This window comes from Alosa sapidissima, chromosome 1 (assembly GCF_018492685.1).
Source record: "Alosa sapidissima isolate fAloSap1 chromosome 1, fAloSap1.pri, whole genome shotgun sequence".
NCBI classification, from domain to species: domain Eukaryota; kingdom Metazoa; phylum Chordata; class Actinopteri; order Clupeiformes; family Clupeidae; genus Alosa; species Alosa sapidissima.
The window spans coordinates 25,100,590-25,116,115 of record NC_055957.1 but is presented as its reverse complement, the minus strand read 5'-3'; the positions used below and the strand labels follow the sequence as shown (position 1 = coordinate 25,116,115).

The window sequence follows — 15,526 nt, the reverse complement described above, 5'->3', positions numbered from 1 at the left end:
TGGAGATTGATCCACTCTGACTTGGCTGAAGAGCACGGCTGGATGAGCCTGCTTTTTAGGCGTATACAAAGGAATGGGGATGTTCAGTACTGTTTTCCACTGTATGGATTTAACACATTCAACTCATTTGACACCTCTATGTAGGCTGTCTATCCTTATTTTGGTGATCTAACATCTAACCAAGCACTTGGCAGTGACCTACCTCTATGTTGCATAACTGTTAAGAGATTTATTTCTTCACATTTCCCAGAACAACACGCATTTCACTTATCGGGGGCGCGCAACTTGCGCGTGCGTGAGGTTTGTGGGCGAGCCCGTAGCTACGACGTTGCCGAGGCTTCAAGATGGCGGAAGCCCTGACAACTCAAGAGGAGGTGGTAAGGCACAACTAACAGTTTTGTACTTACGTTGTTTTATCATGATGGGCCATTTGCTCTTCTCACCACCAACATGTAGATTATTGTTGTTATTTTGATACTGAAACATATTAGTGTCCTTTCTAACTATTGAAAGTCTTCCCGAGTAGCTGCGGCCCTTTCGTGCTATTAGCATGGTTAGCTAGTTAGCTGGCTAACCAAGTCCCGTATGAGGCGCAGCAGTCCTCTTGAATTTAGGCAATTTAGCTAGTTAGCTTATTAGCTAACATTAGCTGACTGCTGATTAGCACGTTGTTGTGTCGGATATTTTGTCAGCTACGGTGTTTTAAGCCTTAATCGTCCAATTTCTGTAAAGGTGTGCTGTTTCAAGATGTTTTGTTATGTTCATAACGCAGGAAGTGTTGACTAACACCAGTTCCTCAATAGTGTTATTTTGGTATTACACTTGGCAGCTAACAGTTAAGTGATTGAGCCAAACATCTTCATACCGTTACCCTATAACGTTACTTAGGAAACGAAAATGTGAATGCAAGCTTGGTCCGTCTGTAATAAGGCCAGGTAACCTTTATCCACTATAGTTGGTCCTGATTTCATGAATTCAAATGAAATCACAGACCACCTACTCTTCATTGGCGTAATGGTAGAAAATGGCATGTTAGCGAGTAAAGTTGTTGAAGACATGACTTCAGGAAAGCACAATTAACATTAGCTAGCGTACCTAGCTACTGGGCAAGGTAACTTGGATAGCTTTGTGGTTGTCAGTCACCGGGTGTTAATGGCTAATGGGACATCATTCATGACATTCCCATGTTTCGCTGAGCTTCCTGGATGAGTTGACGAATGTTTCCTAGAATTGCCAGATCTGGGTGTTGTACGTAGAAGGTAGGCAGACTATTTAGTTGGTGCACAACGGCCTCTCTAGTCTAGACTGATATGAAGGCCCACAATTGAGACTGAATTTAAATTGAAAATACTACCACCCCCCCCGGGTCTCATAAAATGCACGACAAACCATCCTCGTACTGAAAAGTAATGTTTCTATTACTTCCTTCCAGTAGTTTACATTGACACGTGTGAGTAGAAGCAACTACGTTATGTTTTCATCTGGTTAGTCGGGGCTGTTTTTTGGCAGGTGGCGACCCCAATCATTCACATGTTGCGAGAGAACGCAACTCATCTTTGGTGTAACATCCAGACAAAAGCGGTTCTTTAATTTTTCCCCAAATGTCCTTGCGCGCCTGGTTGTTTTGCTACTTTGTTTCGAACATTGATCAAGCATAATTCTGTCAATCAAACATCTCATGCAGCCTTTTACTTAGATTATAATGAAGGATCCGTTACTTAACTTGAATATCATGGGGGTTTTAATATTTTTTTTATTTAATGTATGTATATTTTAATGTAATGTATTGATCAATTTTAAGATACCTAGTATCTCAGGAGACCCCATTTGAATTTCAGCCGACCCCACATGGGGTCCCAACCCCAAGGTTGGGAAACGGTGGTAGTGGGTCACACCTTTGTAACTGGGGGATGGGGCGGAGGGTCTGCCTAAGATGTTTAAACATGAAGGCGTTGTAGCTGTGATACTTGCTTTTTTAGTAGTGCAAGTGTAATAGATGTAGTTGTTTGCCTATTTATTTCTTGGTATTGTTATAATATTGAGGGCATCATTATCCTTCCTGTAGTTTGCCTAGGTTCAACAGGTGATGTTACGTTTCTGAACAACTGACAAATGTGAAAGAAAATGACATGAACTTGGGTAATTGATTCCATTCTTGTAAGTGTTGTTGAATGCTAGCCATAACTGGGTTGTACATAAGCACATGGTGCATTGACCTGTGTATGTTTTTGTGTGTGTCCATATGTGAAGGCTGTGGAAGAGTTCCTGACAGAGTTGCGGAGTCGGGAACACACACAGAATGTTGTGTTGGTGTCTGAGATCACTGCAGTGAAGTTTCTTATGGCACGCAAGTTTGATGTGTCCCGAGCCATTGATCTCTTCCAAGCCTATAAGGTAATAAACCTCCAAACATATTCCAGAGCTTTCTTACCAATCCGAATATGAGTCATATTATGAAATGTTGATGTTAGCACTCTACTGGTTCCCAAAACATGTTGCATGGTTTGATATGGTGTGCATTGCAGCAACATCTGGTGTGTTATGTGTTTGTTTATGTGCTTGTGTGTTTATCTTTCAGAATACTAGAATAAAGGAAGGAATTTACAACATAAACCCAGATGAGGAGCCTCTGAGAACAGAGTTACTGAGTGGAAAGTTCACCGTGCTGGTGAGTGACTTAGTGTGTGTGTGTGTGTGTGTGTGTGTGAGGACCTTTTGTAGTGAAGTGAGAGTGGAGTGTTTGTTGCAGAAGTGCAAGAAGTGATCTCCTGATGTGTTCTTGTAATCATGCACAGCCTGGTCGGGATTCTAAGGGTGCTGCTCTGGCTCTATTCACCGCTCGCCTCCATCGGCCTGAACTCACTACCCATAAGGCTGTGCTGCAGGCCATCATCTATCAACTGGATAAGGCCATTGAGAGGTACAGAATAGCGCCTTCATACCAAAGAAAATGACTAAATATCACCTGTACACTTACACCCCAGACTTTCAATTGTTTTGCTCTTTGCATTTTGCACACAGCGAGATTCCATTCCGCTTCCTCTTCCTCTCTGTCCTCTTTAGTATTCAGACCCAGCGGGATGGGCTAATATTCATCTATGATATGACCAACTCTACGTACGCTAACTTTGACTACGAGCTGTGTGTCAAGATCCTCAATCTACTTAAAGTAAGCAGTGTCACTTCTGTATGATTTCAGTGTGTGTTTTGTGTAATGAATATCCCTTGGGTGAAAAGGGCAGATAAAGGGTGAGGCACCTTGTGTGTTGTTGGCTGGTTGTTCTTTGCAGGCTGAACAGATTGATCTATCTTAAAGGTGCAGTTTGTGATTGGAATCTAGTACACTTTCTCTCCAGTTCAGCTAATTGTTCCTTGTGATCCTCTGATTGTTCGGTGTGCTGACATGGTCTGGCGCTGTAAATTGGAAACGGAGTGGTTTGGATTGAGCCATGCACTAATACAGCCAATCAGCATGTGGCTCAACGAGAGGAACACAAAAGGGAGGGGTGTAATCTGATTGGTTCTTGAATATTAATTACTTTTAGTTAGAATTGCATATTGGGCCTTTAAAGCGGCAGTGAGGAACTTTGGTGTAAATCCAGCAGTGTAACTACCACACAGGGCACACAGATGCCTTGCACACACCAACATAAGAACAACTGGCACTGTTAAAAGCTTGTTAACTTGTCTGCAGATGATGGTAGATAGCAGAAATTCAGGGGGTTTTTTTTGGGGGGGGGGGGGGGGGGGGTGTTCAGTGACATTTGACTCCGATTGACATGCAAATTACTGAGGTTGAACTGTTACGCTGACACACACCTGCTGAGCTGGAAAGAGCAGAGATCTATATACAGATCTGCTATAACTCTGAGAGTTTGCAGGGTGACATTAGTGGAATGGTGATGGATGTGACAAACCACTTGTCTGCTGAACTGTGTGTTGGACTTACTTCATATTTGAATGCTTGTTGACTTCCTAGCAGCTATGCAGTAGGCTAAGCAATCACACATAAGTTGACAGTGAGAGAGGAGTATGACTTCGAGCAGTCCAGGACTCGGTTAGAGCTATGTTAGGAGAATGCTCAATACCACAGTCAGGCTGATTAGTCTAATAGAGGGTAGCAGAGATGTCGGCATGAGCACCTCTCTGGAGCACAATGTCATCTTTTATAGTCCATGCTCATATCAATGATCAATTTGAGGGAACTGTTCAGGTTGGTGATTTGCATACTCGATAGTCTTATATATGGATGCATGAATCAGTGGTTATCATCAGTCCATAAGTCAATTAATCGATGAGTCTTCTTAATTATACAAATTTGAATTAGTACCTGAATTAAATCAGTGACTTGTCATTAAATCATTAAAACTAACGTCTGTGTTTGTGTCCTGGTGTTGTAGGGTGCGTTTCCTGCCAGGCTGAAGTGTGTGTTTATCGTGTCCTCTCCACTGTGGTTCAGGGCACCGTTTGCTGTGCTGCGTCTGTTTGTACGGGAAAAGCTGAGAGAGAGAGTAAGCCCTGCACTGACTTCCTTTACAGTAACCCTATAGAGCTGGTAAGTCCCGCCCTTTCCGCTGGACCTCTAGATTGAAAAATCGTCAATGCAAGTGAATGTGAGAAAATAATTATTTTCTGGTCCCGTTTGATTTGTGCCATGAATGTGAACATATGTCGTCTGTGAATTTTTAATATAATTTTTCATGTTACGAGTTTGACAGTATATTATATGATTCTTCGGCTATCAGTTGTGGAAAAGACATAACGAGAAAGACTACATGTCGCCTGTGACGTGAGCTAGCTCTAATCGCTAACATTAACTGAGATGCTAGTTTTTGTAACGGCAGGAATAAACACATATGGTAACAAAAATATTTGAAACATGTCTAGCTTCACTCAACACATTAACACTACGATACAGTGTGATTGTAAAGTTGTATGGTTCACTGTGTTCAAAGTCGATCTTAATAACCCTCTACATCTCGACCAACTGATGGTTGTTATGGGAAACTAGTGATCTGTCGTCTAGCGGAAAGTTGTAGTCCACAAAGTGCTCTCACACAAAGTTTAACCGCATCAAACTTCTACCCGCTCAATTGTAGCATTCTTTACACGAAAATTTATATTAAAAATTCACAGACAACATGTTCACATTCATGGCACAAATCAAACGGGACCAGAAAATAATTATTTTCTCACATTCACTTGCATTGACGATTTTTCAATCTAGAGGTCCAGCGGAAAGGGCGGGACTTACCAGCTCTATATTATAGTACTTCAGCGGAGGTTCCACCCCCAACGTGACGTAAATACTGTTGTGATGACCATTACATGTGTAAGGAGATGTTTGTCCTTTTGCCCTGTTGTCCGTTGTAGGTGTGCACCGTTAAGGCACATGAACTGGCCAATCACATCCCAGTGTCCTCTCTTCCTGAGCATCTGGGTGGGACCTTAAATTACAGTCACATGGCCTGGGTCCAGTCCTGTTTCAACACTGGCTCTGCCAGTAACCATAGTGACGCCAATGATAACCCGGACTGTGTAGGTAACCTTCTGCGTTCCTATTGGCCAGAGCAGAATGCTGCCCCTCTGGACGGGACCAATGCCAACTTGCCTAATCACCGAAGCCCAGCCAATCACACACAGCACTGGAATGGCTCTGCCCTCCAGGGGCGTGGTCACCATCCACCTCCGCAGTCTGACACCCCCCCTGACACACCCATACACCACACACACACACAAAACATAGTCGTCACGGAGACCGAGTGGGAATCGGATGGACGAATTCAGGACAAACATGGACAAGGAGACCGAGAGGAGGAGGAGGGACAGGACGAGGAAGACGGGGTTCCCCCTCTGCCACAGAAATCCCGCCCTCCTCCCCCCTCCCACAGCCCCCCGTCGCTGCCGCTGGAGCTGATGGAGGTGTCCATACACATGCCCGAGCTGGGGGGCATGACCGTGCACGAGTTGGTGGCCCACGTAAGGAGGAGCCGCAAGAGAGGCATCTACCAGGAGTACGAGCAGATCCGCAGAGAGCCACCAACCGGAACCTTCACCTACTCAAAGTGAGCCCAGACTCTGGGGACCCGAGGACTTGATGTCCATAGATTATATGGTGTGCTATGGTGTTTGTGTGAATGGGGGTGTTTCAATGTCTCGTCATGTGTTTCTGCACCTACAGGAAGCCTTCCAATCAGATCAAGAACCGTTACAGCGATGTCCTGTGCCTGGATGATTCCCGTGTCAGATTGACCACTCTCGATGAGGAGGACGACGAGGTGGGTATCAACCACCCGTTGCATAAGTATGATGGCATCTGATGGATGGCATCTGAGTAGTTATTGAGGCCGTCGGCATTGATTCCTATAAAGTTTGTTTGTTTGTTTATTTATGTATGTATGTTTGTTTGTTTGCTCAGACCACCGACTACATCAACGCCAGCTTCATGGACGGGTACAAGAGGAGCCGAGCCTACGTCGCCACTCAGGGTAACAGTTCACCCCCTTACTCGGTCCTATTTCTGGTTTGCATTCTCTCTGATGAATAGGCTTTGTAACGAGCATAAATTTGCTGATTGTTTTCAGTGCACTTCTTTTTGTCTAGGACCAATTAAAACAGTTACTTCAGAGTATTTGTCTTAAGCACTAAGAGCTGTCTTATGGGGCCTGTGGACAGGAAACCTCTTTAAGTGGAAGCAGGCTTTAAAATTGGCACCCGCCAAATGCGAGTAAAAATCTGCATTGGCGAGTAAAATAATGCACACGTTTTGCTTTTTTGCTGTGGAAAACAGCTGATGGATTAGTCGGATCAAGCGAGCATAGGCTACTAGTTAACGGTGACATTAGTCATCAGATTAACACAATGTCGTTTGACAAATGCATTTATTCAGGAGAGCTGAATGTTTGATTTTTCATGCCACTGAAGTAAAATAACATGTTTTTAGGGGAATTGTTACCGTGCCTACTTAGGCTACATGTTTTGAACATGGTGTCATCTGAGTGTTGTGACTACAAGGTGTTTTATAGGAGAAAGAAGTAGAATTGGAGAAACGAGGGGCTAAACTGTACTGTATCGATTTCAAGTGTGCGCAATTACGTCTGATATTTTGGGGAATTCTTCACCCGTTAGTTACACATGCTTCGACATAATGATTTGTGTAGGTTCATTTCCAATGAAGTAAAACCATTTAGTAAATCTAAATGTGGAGTCTTAATGGCTGACACGTGTTCCTTTGATCCAAAAAGTCTTCCAGTTGTGTTACGTTTTGAAGATTTATTTAACAATAACATGAACAGATTGTTGCATCCAGGTATCTATACAACTTATCATAACCTAATAGTATAATGTGGTACATAATACCACGACACAACACGGTCAGGAAACTTCCTATCTTCCAAACAGCCAAATCCAATGTTTACATTGATAATTGTTCCTATGCAGCAATTAACCTAATGTCCTAAAGTGACTGGCACCTATTTAACCACATATCACCATTGCAGTGTAATGACTTAAACAACAAAGCGAATTAATTAGCTATTAGCGAATTAATCTGCTATTAATTATTAATTAAACATAAAATTCACATATGCAATAGCAGACATATTGGGCCTACAATTTGTATTAGCCTATCTGACAGTCAGCAGTCATTACACAGCATGTGGAGGAAGAAACTACTGCACTAAATCATAGAAACAAGTGACTGATTTAAAGTGCACCTCAAAATGAACACGGAACATAAAGGACAACATAGATGTAGATCAGCTATACATTGTTTTTTTTTTTTTTTTTTTTTTTTTCAATAATGGCAGTTTTGTGGCTTTTTTTCTTTTTTTGGTTTTTCTGTTAATCCGCCATTGGCAGACTGGTTTAGAAATAATTTAATAGCCAGAAATGTGCCTGCCCTGCCCTAATAAAGAAATATTTGGTTAACTGCAAGTGAATCCCGTTTGCAGCCGTAGAAGAAATGTATACGCCCTGGCTGTCAGTAGACGCAGGGGGAGCGCACAGTCTACGAACGAGCAGAAGCTGCAGCTTAACGATTTAAAATGGCTCAAAACCACTTTGTATTAAGTTTTAATGACTCAAAAATGACATTTCTAGAATCAGAGAATGAAGAACACGAACAGGTTCATTAAAAAGTATTTTCTATGTGTCACGAAAGACTTCAGAGGGTGGGTTACAGTTAACACTATAGTACCCAGATTTCAATAGCCACAGAATGGACTTCGTTTGGTATGTTTTAGGAATCATTAGCCTACATGCTTTAGGCTACTTCAGGACATGGCTGCCGTCACCAGTATTGTCAGTATTGCCACGGCAATACTACTTTTCAAAGTAGTATTGCCTGGCAATACTAGTTTTCATACATGAGGTTACACTAATAAACAACGTCACAAACTGCTGCTGCGCTGCGCTTATCATCAAAGTGTTTTTCCCCATGCATTTATTCTACTGTCAGTGACTGACGTGAGAGAAGCGGCGTTCTGTGTTGCGTTCATTTCAGTGACTGATGCGAGAGAAGCGGCGTCTGTGTTGTGTTACGTTGCGTTAATTTATTTTCATTGGGCGTGCCCTGCTGTACCCTACACATCTCTTCAGCACAGCAGCAGCGATGGCAACTCTTCGTTGAAGTTTTAAGTGGTGTTCAGTGGTGTTGCTAAGTAGGCCGAGTTAGGCCTAAATCAACATTGAATTAGTTATTGGATGATATTAAAAAGAATCAGAATTATTTGTGGTTGACCTGGAAATTTCAACTTGGTGATCAAAAAGTTTTGGATTTCACGTTGACCGCGAATACAGAGCATTAAGTTGTGTCAGTGTAAAGTTGGCTAGCCTAGTCTAACCAAATATTTGTCTTACTGCCATACAAATCTAAACCACAGTAGGCTCATGTTAATCTAATGGGCTTTGAGACATCTGTTTTGTCTTGTGACAAAGTCTCCTGGTTCAATTGTTTCCAGTTTCATAGAAACAAGGGTCAATTGCAGTAGCCTAACTACAAAATCCAACCTAATAACATTAGGCCTACCAAGGCATTGTGTTGATGTTTCTCCATTTCTTGTTCTCTTCACCTATCAGGCAGCCAGTGACGTTGAAAGTGGGGGTGCAGCCACCCCCGAAGCGCCCTAAGACATTTTCCTTGTAGACATATCCATGGTTACACTAGACAGGCAACTGTACTCTGTTCCCAGAGCATGCTTTCTCTGTCTATGATCTGCAGGCTTATAGGGCTTTCTCGACGAGGAGATTGCTAGTCCACGGATAATGTGCGACAATTGAATGGTAGCCTATGGAACCGGGGGCCGAAAGAAAAATAAACTAAACATTTTCCTGATTAGAAAATATTTCTTAATTTAGTGTTCTCAAATAAAGAGACATGCAATTAGGGGGTAGTGGTGTCCGCGCTCATCCAATCTGCGCATCTGCTGCGCAAGTATAAGTGAACCACTGGAGATGTCATGTGTAAGCAACAAACAACATTATTTAAAACAATGAATGAAGCGGGTCTTGCTGTCCATGAAAACAGCATAGAGACTGGCTAGTCTAATCCAAAAATGGAAATAACAGGTCTTTGAAATGACAACAGGTCTTTGAAAAGACTGTTGTAGGCTATAGCCTAAGTTAAAAGTTGAATGGGCATAAGTCACGACTTGTTGTAACAGAGGTAAATATTGTAGCAAATAGCCTATGGTGATGACACAGCCTTTAAACATTTAGCCTACTGGTATTTCACTCTCGCTCGAGTGAAGGCAGAACGGGCTGTTGCGCAAACAAATAGTTAGGGTGATCTGCATCTCCGTTCACCAAACGCTATGGTTTTGCTAACCCATTCACACAATAAATAATTTCTGAAATGTTCATTGTTAACGTGCACTGACGATGGCTTAGGCTGAAACGCGTCTGTGGACATGGCATTAATAAATAAGTAAAGAGAATGTACTTCAGAGTGCGTTTTTTCTATTCTAACATTGTTAACGTGCGACATTTCTCCATGTGGGGTAGTGTCAAGCAGTGAAGTGATAGCCTATTGCAGATAGGCAATGTTCAGACAGATGACACGCACTGCTTTCTTTGTTGGTATTTCTGTCCCTCAGAAAACTGCGTTAAAATGGTGTTTTTAGCAGTCAAAATGTAATTTTTTTGGGGGGGTGAAACCCCGGACCCCCGCTCACATCTTCCGCACCCCCTCTCAGAAAATACTTCCCACGTCCATGAATCCCGGCCATAATTTGAGGATTTACAGTACCTACTGTAGTCAACTCATCCTTTATTGATGTTCACGCAAACCTACACAGTCTACTGTAGGCTACTACTAAAATATTAATATCTCTCTTCGGTTATTCTATAGTGCACGGGATCATGATAGAAGTTAGAAGTTATGCTAGGATATCTAGGCCAGACTTCGCAGAGAGTCTGGCCTAGATCCATAGGCATACGTTTATTTCCTGGTGGGAGGGCACAGTTTGAGGTTTAAAATCATTGGAGTTCCATTGAACCGCTTTGAACCAATCACTAACAACCGGCGTTTCGTCATACAGAGAAGTTTCTCTGCATCACGCCCATAACAAGCAAGCGTGCATCTTATCAGCAAACAGTCACGTTTCATCTGCGTAACTCTCGCCAAAATTCATCATATAGTGTTTTGTGACCTTATGACCTTTTGAATGGGAATCCTATTGGGCCACTACTTTTTTGATACAATCGCGTCAAAATTGCTATTTTTCAAACACTACGAAGGCTCGACACAACATGAAACTTTGATCGAAGTATCATCAGTGTCTCTACACATGAACTTGAGCATTGAGAACATTGTTGGTGTACACAGAGTTTACTAAAAGAAAGGTTTTGAACAACTCACTTGTTTTTTCTGCTCGCTGCCATCTTGCAAGGAGTGAGTTGTCCAAAATCTTTCTTTTTAGTAAACTATGTGTACATGAACAATGTTCTCAATGCTCAAGTTCATATGTAGAGACACTGATGATGCTTCGATCAAAGTTTCATGTTATGTTGAGCCTTCTTAGTGTTTGAAAAATAGCGATTTTGACGAGACCGTGTAGCCTACTAAACTAAAGTTTGACTTGGGTACGTTCGTAGCCTATTTCCAGTGACAAAATCTATGACTAAAGTTTAGCTGACGATATAACATCCTACTCGACTGTGACTTCGTTCATGACACTCTTGTTAATGGGCTAAACAAGAGCTAAAATAACTCCCCAACCTTATTTGCGCCTTTTATTCACATTTGATCAAAGATTTCATTTTCGCTCCCTATGTTGATATATTCCAAGCGGTCTGCTTCGAGGGCGGGGACGTAGTAATTGAAACATCATGCCTGGGTAACGTAATCGCCCTCTGTTCGCTGGTTGGTCGGCTGCCCAACTACCGAAGTAAACGAGGGCGAATCAACCTATTCCAGACGGAGTACTGTAGGGAAAAGAAATCGAGCGGAAGTACGTAGGTAGGCAGGGGCCATGTCACTGTTAATTAAAGTTACAATGTTGTCACAGTAAACGGTAGATCTGTGACATTTTTGCCTTGTCTTTGTTCTGTTTTATGTGTCTTAAATTTGTTCATTTGGCAGACGTGTTTATCCAAAGCACCAATAACAGAAGAATAGACTTGTTTGAGTATGTAGCCTACACTATGTAGAAACAAAGGGAGACTTTCAAATCTACAGTCTACTGAAGGGCCATCTTTGCATTACGCTGCTAAAGACTTGTTAAGGACACGGCACCGGAAAGACCAGACCATCTGCAAAACACTCCTACTGTGTACGAGGTTTGGTGGAAAATTGTCTTGTAATGATGTCAAACATTATTCATCAAATTAATCAAACAGAACGTAGTGATTTGCAATTGCATAGAGTCATCTTCGTGTTTTCAAATCCATCCAAGGAGTACAAGAAGCGTTTAGAAATTGTGTGGGCAGAGGCGTTTTCCCATCAAAAGCAAAATCCTCCTTTAATAAACATGCTGGCGGCCTGAAGAAGTCTATTTCCAAAGTAATTCCCGAAAATGAACCTGTGCTGTGGTTTGAATGAGTGCACATAGAAAGAATCTTTGCAGAGACGGTCTTCTTATGACTTGCTGAAACATGTGTCTTTATAGTCTGTCTACTTGTGTTTGTTTAAGGTCCGCTGCCCAAAACATTTGGTGATTTCTGGAGAATGGTGTGGGAGCAAATGGTCTTAATCATCGTCATGACCACCAGGTATAGTACATTACATTTGTTTGTCATTGTATAACATATTTACAACCATAGCAAGTGAATTTGCAAAACAAGACACTAAGATACTGATTATTTGAATGTGATTCTATATCACCTGGTATTGTGATTAGCAAGGTGATCGTAGAAAGTCTGTTGTCTTAATTGGAGATCTGTTTGTTGAATGTTTGTGTGTAGAGTTGTAGAGCGTGGGCGTGTGAAGTGTGGGCAGTACTGGCCGCTGGAGGTTGGCCAGACCGAGGACTATGGGTTTTTTTTGGTGAGGAGTGTCCACATTGAGACTTTCCAGGACTTCAAGCTGACTCACCTGGAGCTTTACAACAACCAAGTGAGTGCAGAATAATGTCCCACACATGTCCATTCAGTGGTGGCTCTCTGAGGCCGTGCTGACTCATCTCTGGTGTTTTGATGACCTCTTGTTCTGTGTCCTTTGTTCCTCAGACCGGTGAGACGAGGGATGTCTCTCATTACCTATATTTGAGTTGGCCTGATTTTGGGGTTCCCAAGTCTGCCTCGGCCATGTTGGACTTTAGGGCTCAGGTCAAAGAAAGGCAGGAGGCGGGTCTACGTGCACTAGGACCTCATTGGACAGGACCGGCTGGAGGTCCCCCAATTGTGGTCCACTGCAGCGCAGGCATTGGCCGCACAGGTACTCCCTGTCTCTGCTCTATAGCCGTGATAAGCTCTGAATTTGGAAGCGCTCAGGAAATGTGCTCTGCTCAGTATTTCCACTTGAAGAGATAGATCCTCTCCTTGTCTAACGTATCCTATTCGTCTGTCTTGTCTTTCTGTCCATCTTCTATTGTGCATCTTAGGTACGTTTTGCACATTGGACATCTGCCTGTCCCGTCTGGAGGACATTGGGACGGTGGACGTGGAGCAGACGGTGCGACGCATGCGGACCCAGCGAGCCTACAGCATCCAGACGTGGGACCAGTACTACTTCTGCTACACAGCGGTCATGGAGCACGCCCAGAGGACCGGCCTCATCCCCCCCCTCGAGTGGTCCGACGCCGAGCTGGAGACCGACAGCGAGTGATCCAACAGAGAGAATGTCGTGAAGTGAGAGGGACAGAGAGCGAGAGGCGGAAGACAGAAAGGACACGCAGGACACAGACAGGCTACTGGGAGCGCGACGACAGGAAGCCAGCCTCGCTCTGGTCCTCACTGCCCTCAGTCCAGCCTCTCAATAAAGCTCACTGCCTCTGAAGAGTGGGGGAGGTGGAGAGAGTGAAGGAGTCCTTGGTCCGGCCGTTTCAAGCCTTTATTTTATGTTTGGTTGTGAAGGACTGACCTGAGTCCCGATGATGGGAACTGTGTCAGTGGCGTGTTTTTACCAGTTGTAGCATTTTTATTTTTGAAATAATGACTTGCACATGTGAATGGCAAACTTGAAAGAATATTACCCACTTTTTACCCCACCCTCCTCCTTTTTTAGTTACTTTTTTTTGTTACCTCGTTTCTGGTTTATCATACATGATTTGTTCATTTCACACAGTTTTTTTGTGTGTGAACATGAGTGAAACTTGAACTGGTTTCTTTGTTAGGACATGATGGCTGACTCTGTTGGTCGTCCTATGGCTGTTGGACTTGGTCCTCCGTCTCCTATGTCTTTCCAGCTTTGGTTTTTGTATTTTGATTATCATATGTGCATATTTAAACTAACCTGAAAGCCAAAGTGATCACGTGGAATGCTTGGATGTACCCTTAATTACAGTCGTGAGTTAAAACCCATTGTATATTCTTGTAACATACATTTATATATTGTGCATAACAACCTTTGAAAAGCCTTGTTTTAAGTAATAGACTTGACATTGTTAAAGAAATATATGAATATATATAAATATATATGAATATATATATATATACAAATATTGTGGGCTAGAGTATGAGACGTTGAAAAGGAGATTGATATATATATATATATATATATCAATCTCCATGGTGACCGTGTGTATTGGTCAGACCTGCATCATTTGAATTTGTTGTGTGTACATTTCTGTGACGATGCCCGTCCTGAACTCCGCCTTAAAACAAACAGAAGTCACTGCCTGCCTCGACTGACAACCCCCAACAACCCCACGCTTCATCCCCCCCCCCCCTTGCTTTTATTTCTCCTTTTCCCCTTCATCTGTTGTTTCTGACACTACTACTGTGCAGTGTTGTGGTGAGGTTGACGCTGCCTCTGATGTCTGTGCCTTCCTGCTTGCCGTAGCACGGTGTTGATCTTCTTTAAGCTCAGGGGTTTACTCTACTGTTTTAGTGTCAAGCCTTCACCCCCAAACATTTCAAAACGAAAACCTATCACGTTTATTTTTTCTCTCTGTTATATTTTATACAGTATACTGTATTATATCGTTTTATTTATGTCTTTGTAAAATTTCAGCAGTATTGAAAACTGAATGAATGTTGGTACGGTACTAAAGAGCAACACAACCAATGGAAATTTGTAATTTGATAAGCTAAACAAATCAAGAAAGAAATGGAAAGATGTCGGGCTGGTGCTGGTTGGCTTTTGACTCTGCAGTGACTTGTGACTGCGTGGTGATCTATTTGACAGAACAATGATGAACTGCCATCAAATACAAAGCCCTGCAGTGATTTTCAGTCTGTCTGTTTATGTGCCAGATGAGTTTTGTTTTGAATGGAAGGGAGAGGGGTGTGAGGGTAGAGAGGAGAGCTGAATGTTAAGGAGTTGCAGTGTTGCACTTGTTACACGCACCTGCCAACCATGGTCATATTTACCTGCTCAACTCTTGACTGTTGCCATGGAACTGAGCCCATGACCTCCACTGGAGCCTGCCTGAGTGGCCACTGCCCGCCCTGCTGTTGGTGTGGTGGCGTAGACCAGAGCGTCTGATGGTTAGGGCTGGGGTGGCGCCCTGGCCCCAGACGATTGAGAGGGCAGAGAGGACTCCAGGAGCTCCTGGGCTTCATTCTCCACATATAATTTGTCTATGACAAATGGGAATGCAATTTTTATGTTCGTTTTTTTTTTTTTTTTCTGTGCTCAAAGATATTGTGATTGAATAATGGCCTTCCCCTGCGTCTGCATTAGTGTTGTTGTAGTAAAACTGATATTATTCTCAAACGGAAGTGTGAAGGTCTGCCTGTTCAGTGTTACTATAAACAGTTTAAAAAGCATCAGGACTGGGGCGCTTTCCACTGTTCTATACTCTGAATAAATCTATGTGAATTTTACAATATGATGTAAATCGGTATGCTTTATAAGAGTGAGGAAGGACTATTGAAACGGGGATCAAATGAAGTGGGTAAAACTCAAGCCAAATGAACACACACA

General features: G+C 42.8%; 1 protein-coding gene across 3 annotated transcripts; it reads left to right on the top strand.

The window, feature by feature from the left end:
* The first annotated feature begins 278 nt into the window (after positions 1-278).
* On the top strand, positions 279-15,426 carry ptpn9b (protein tyrosine phosphatase non-receptor type 9b). 3 transcript variants are annotated; one of them, XM_042101621.1, is made up of 14 exons: positions 291-377; positions 2,066-2,139; positions 2,251-2,394; positions 2,579-2,668; positions 2,796-2,920; positions 3,064-3,169; positions 4,401-4,511; positions 5,374-6,065; positions 6,182-6,278; positions 6,419-6,488; positions 12,132-12,210; positions 12,403-12,553; positions 12,667-12,874; positions 13,041-15,426. In XM_042101621.1, the coding sequence occupies exons 3-14, from the start codon at positions 2,341-2,343 to the stop codon at positions 13,262-13,264; spliced, it is 2,007 nt and encodes a 668-aa protein (XP_041957555.1). In that variant the 5' UTR covers positions 291-377; positions 2,066-2,139; positions 2,251-2,340; the 3' UTR covers positions 13,265-15,426. The 3 variants fall into 3 exon arrangements, with proteins under 3 accessions (XP_041957540.1, XP_041957555.1, XP_041957550.1); XM_042101606.1 differs by lacking the exon at positions 2,066-2,139 and having other exon boundaries at positions 279-377; XM_042101616.1 differs by lacking the exon at positions 2,066-2,139 and having other exon boundaries at positions 301-374.
* The last annotated feature ends 100 nt before the right edge of the window (positions 15,427-15,526 follow it).

What these genes read in the sequence shown, in the direction of transcription:
- ptpn9b (XM_042101606.1), top strand. Translation starts at nt 345, where the DNA reads ATGGCGGAAGCCCTGACAACTCAAGAGGAGGTG. An exon ending in ATCTCTTCCAAGCCTATAAG is followed by an intron (nt 2,395 to 2,578) that starts GTAATAAACCTC and finishes TTTATCTTTCAG; the next exon opens with AATACTAGAATAAAGGAAGG. An exon ending in TGGAGCTTTACAACAACCAA is followed by an intron (nt 12,554 to 12,666) that starts GTGAGTGCAGAA and finishes TTTGTTCCTCAG; the next exon opens with ACCGGTGAGACGAGGGATGT.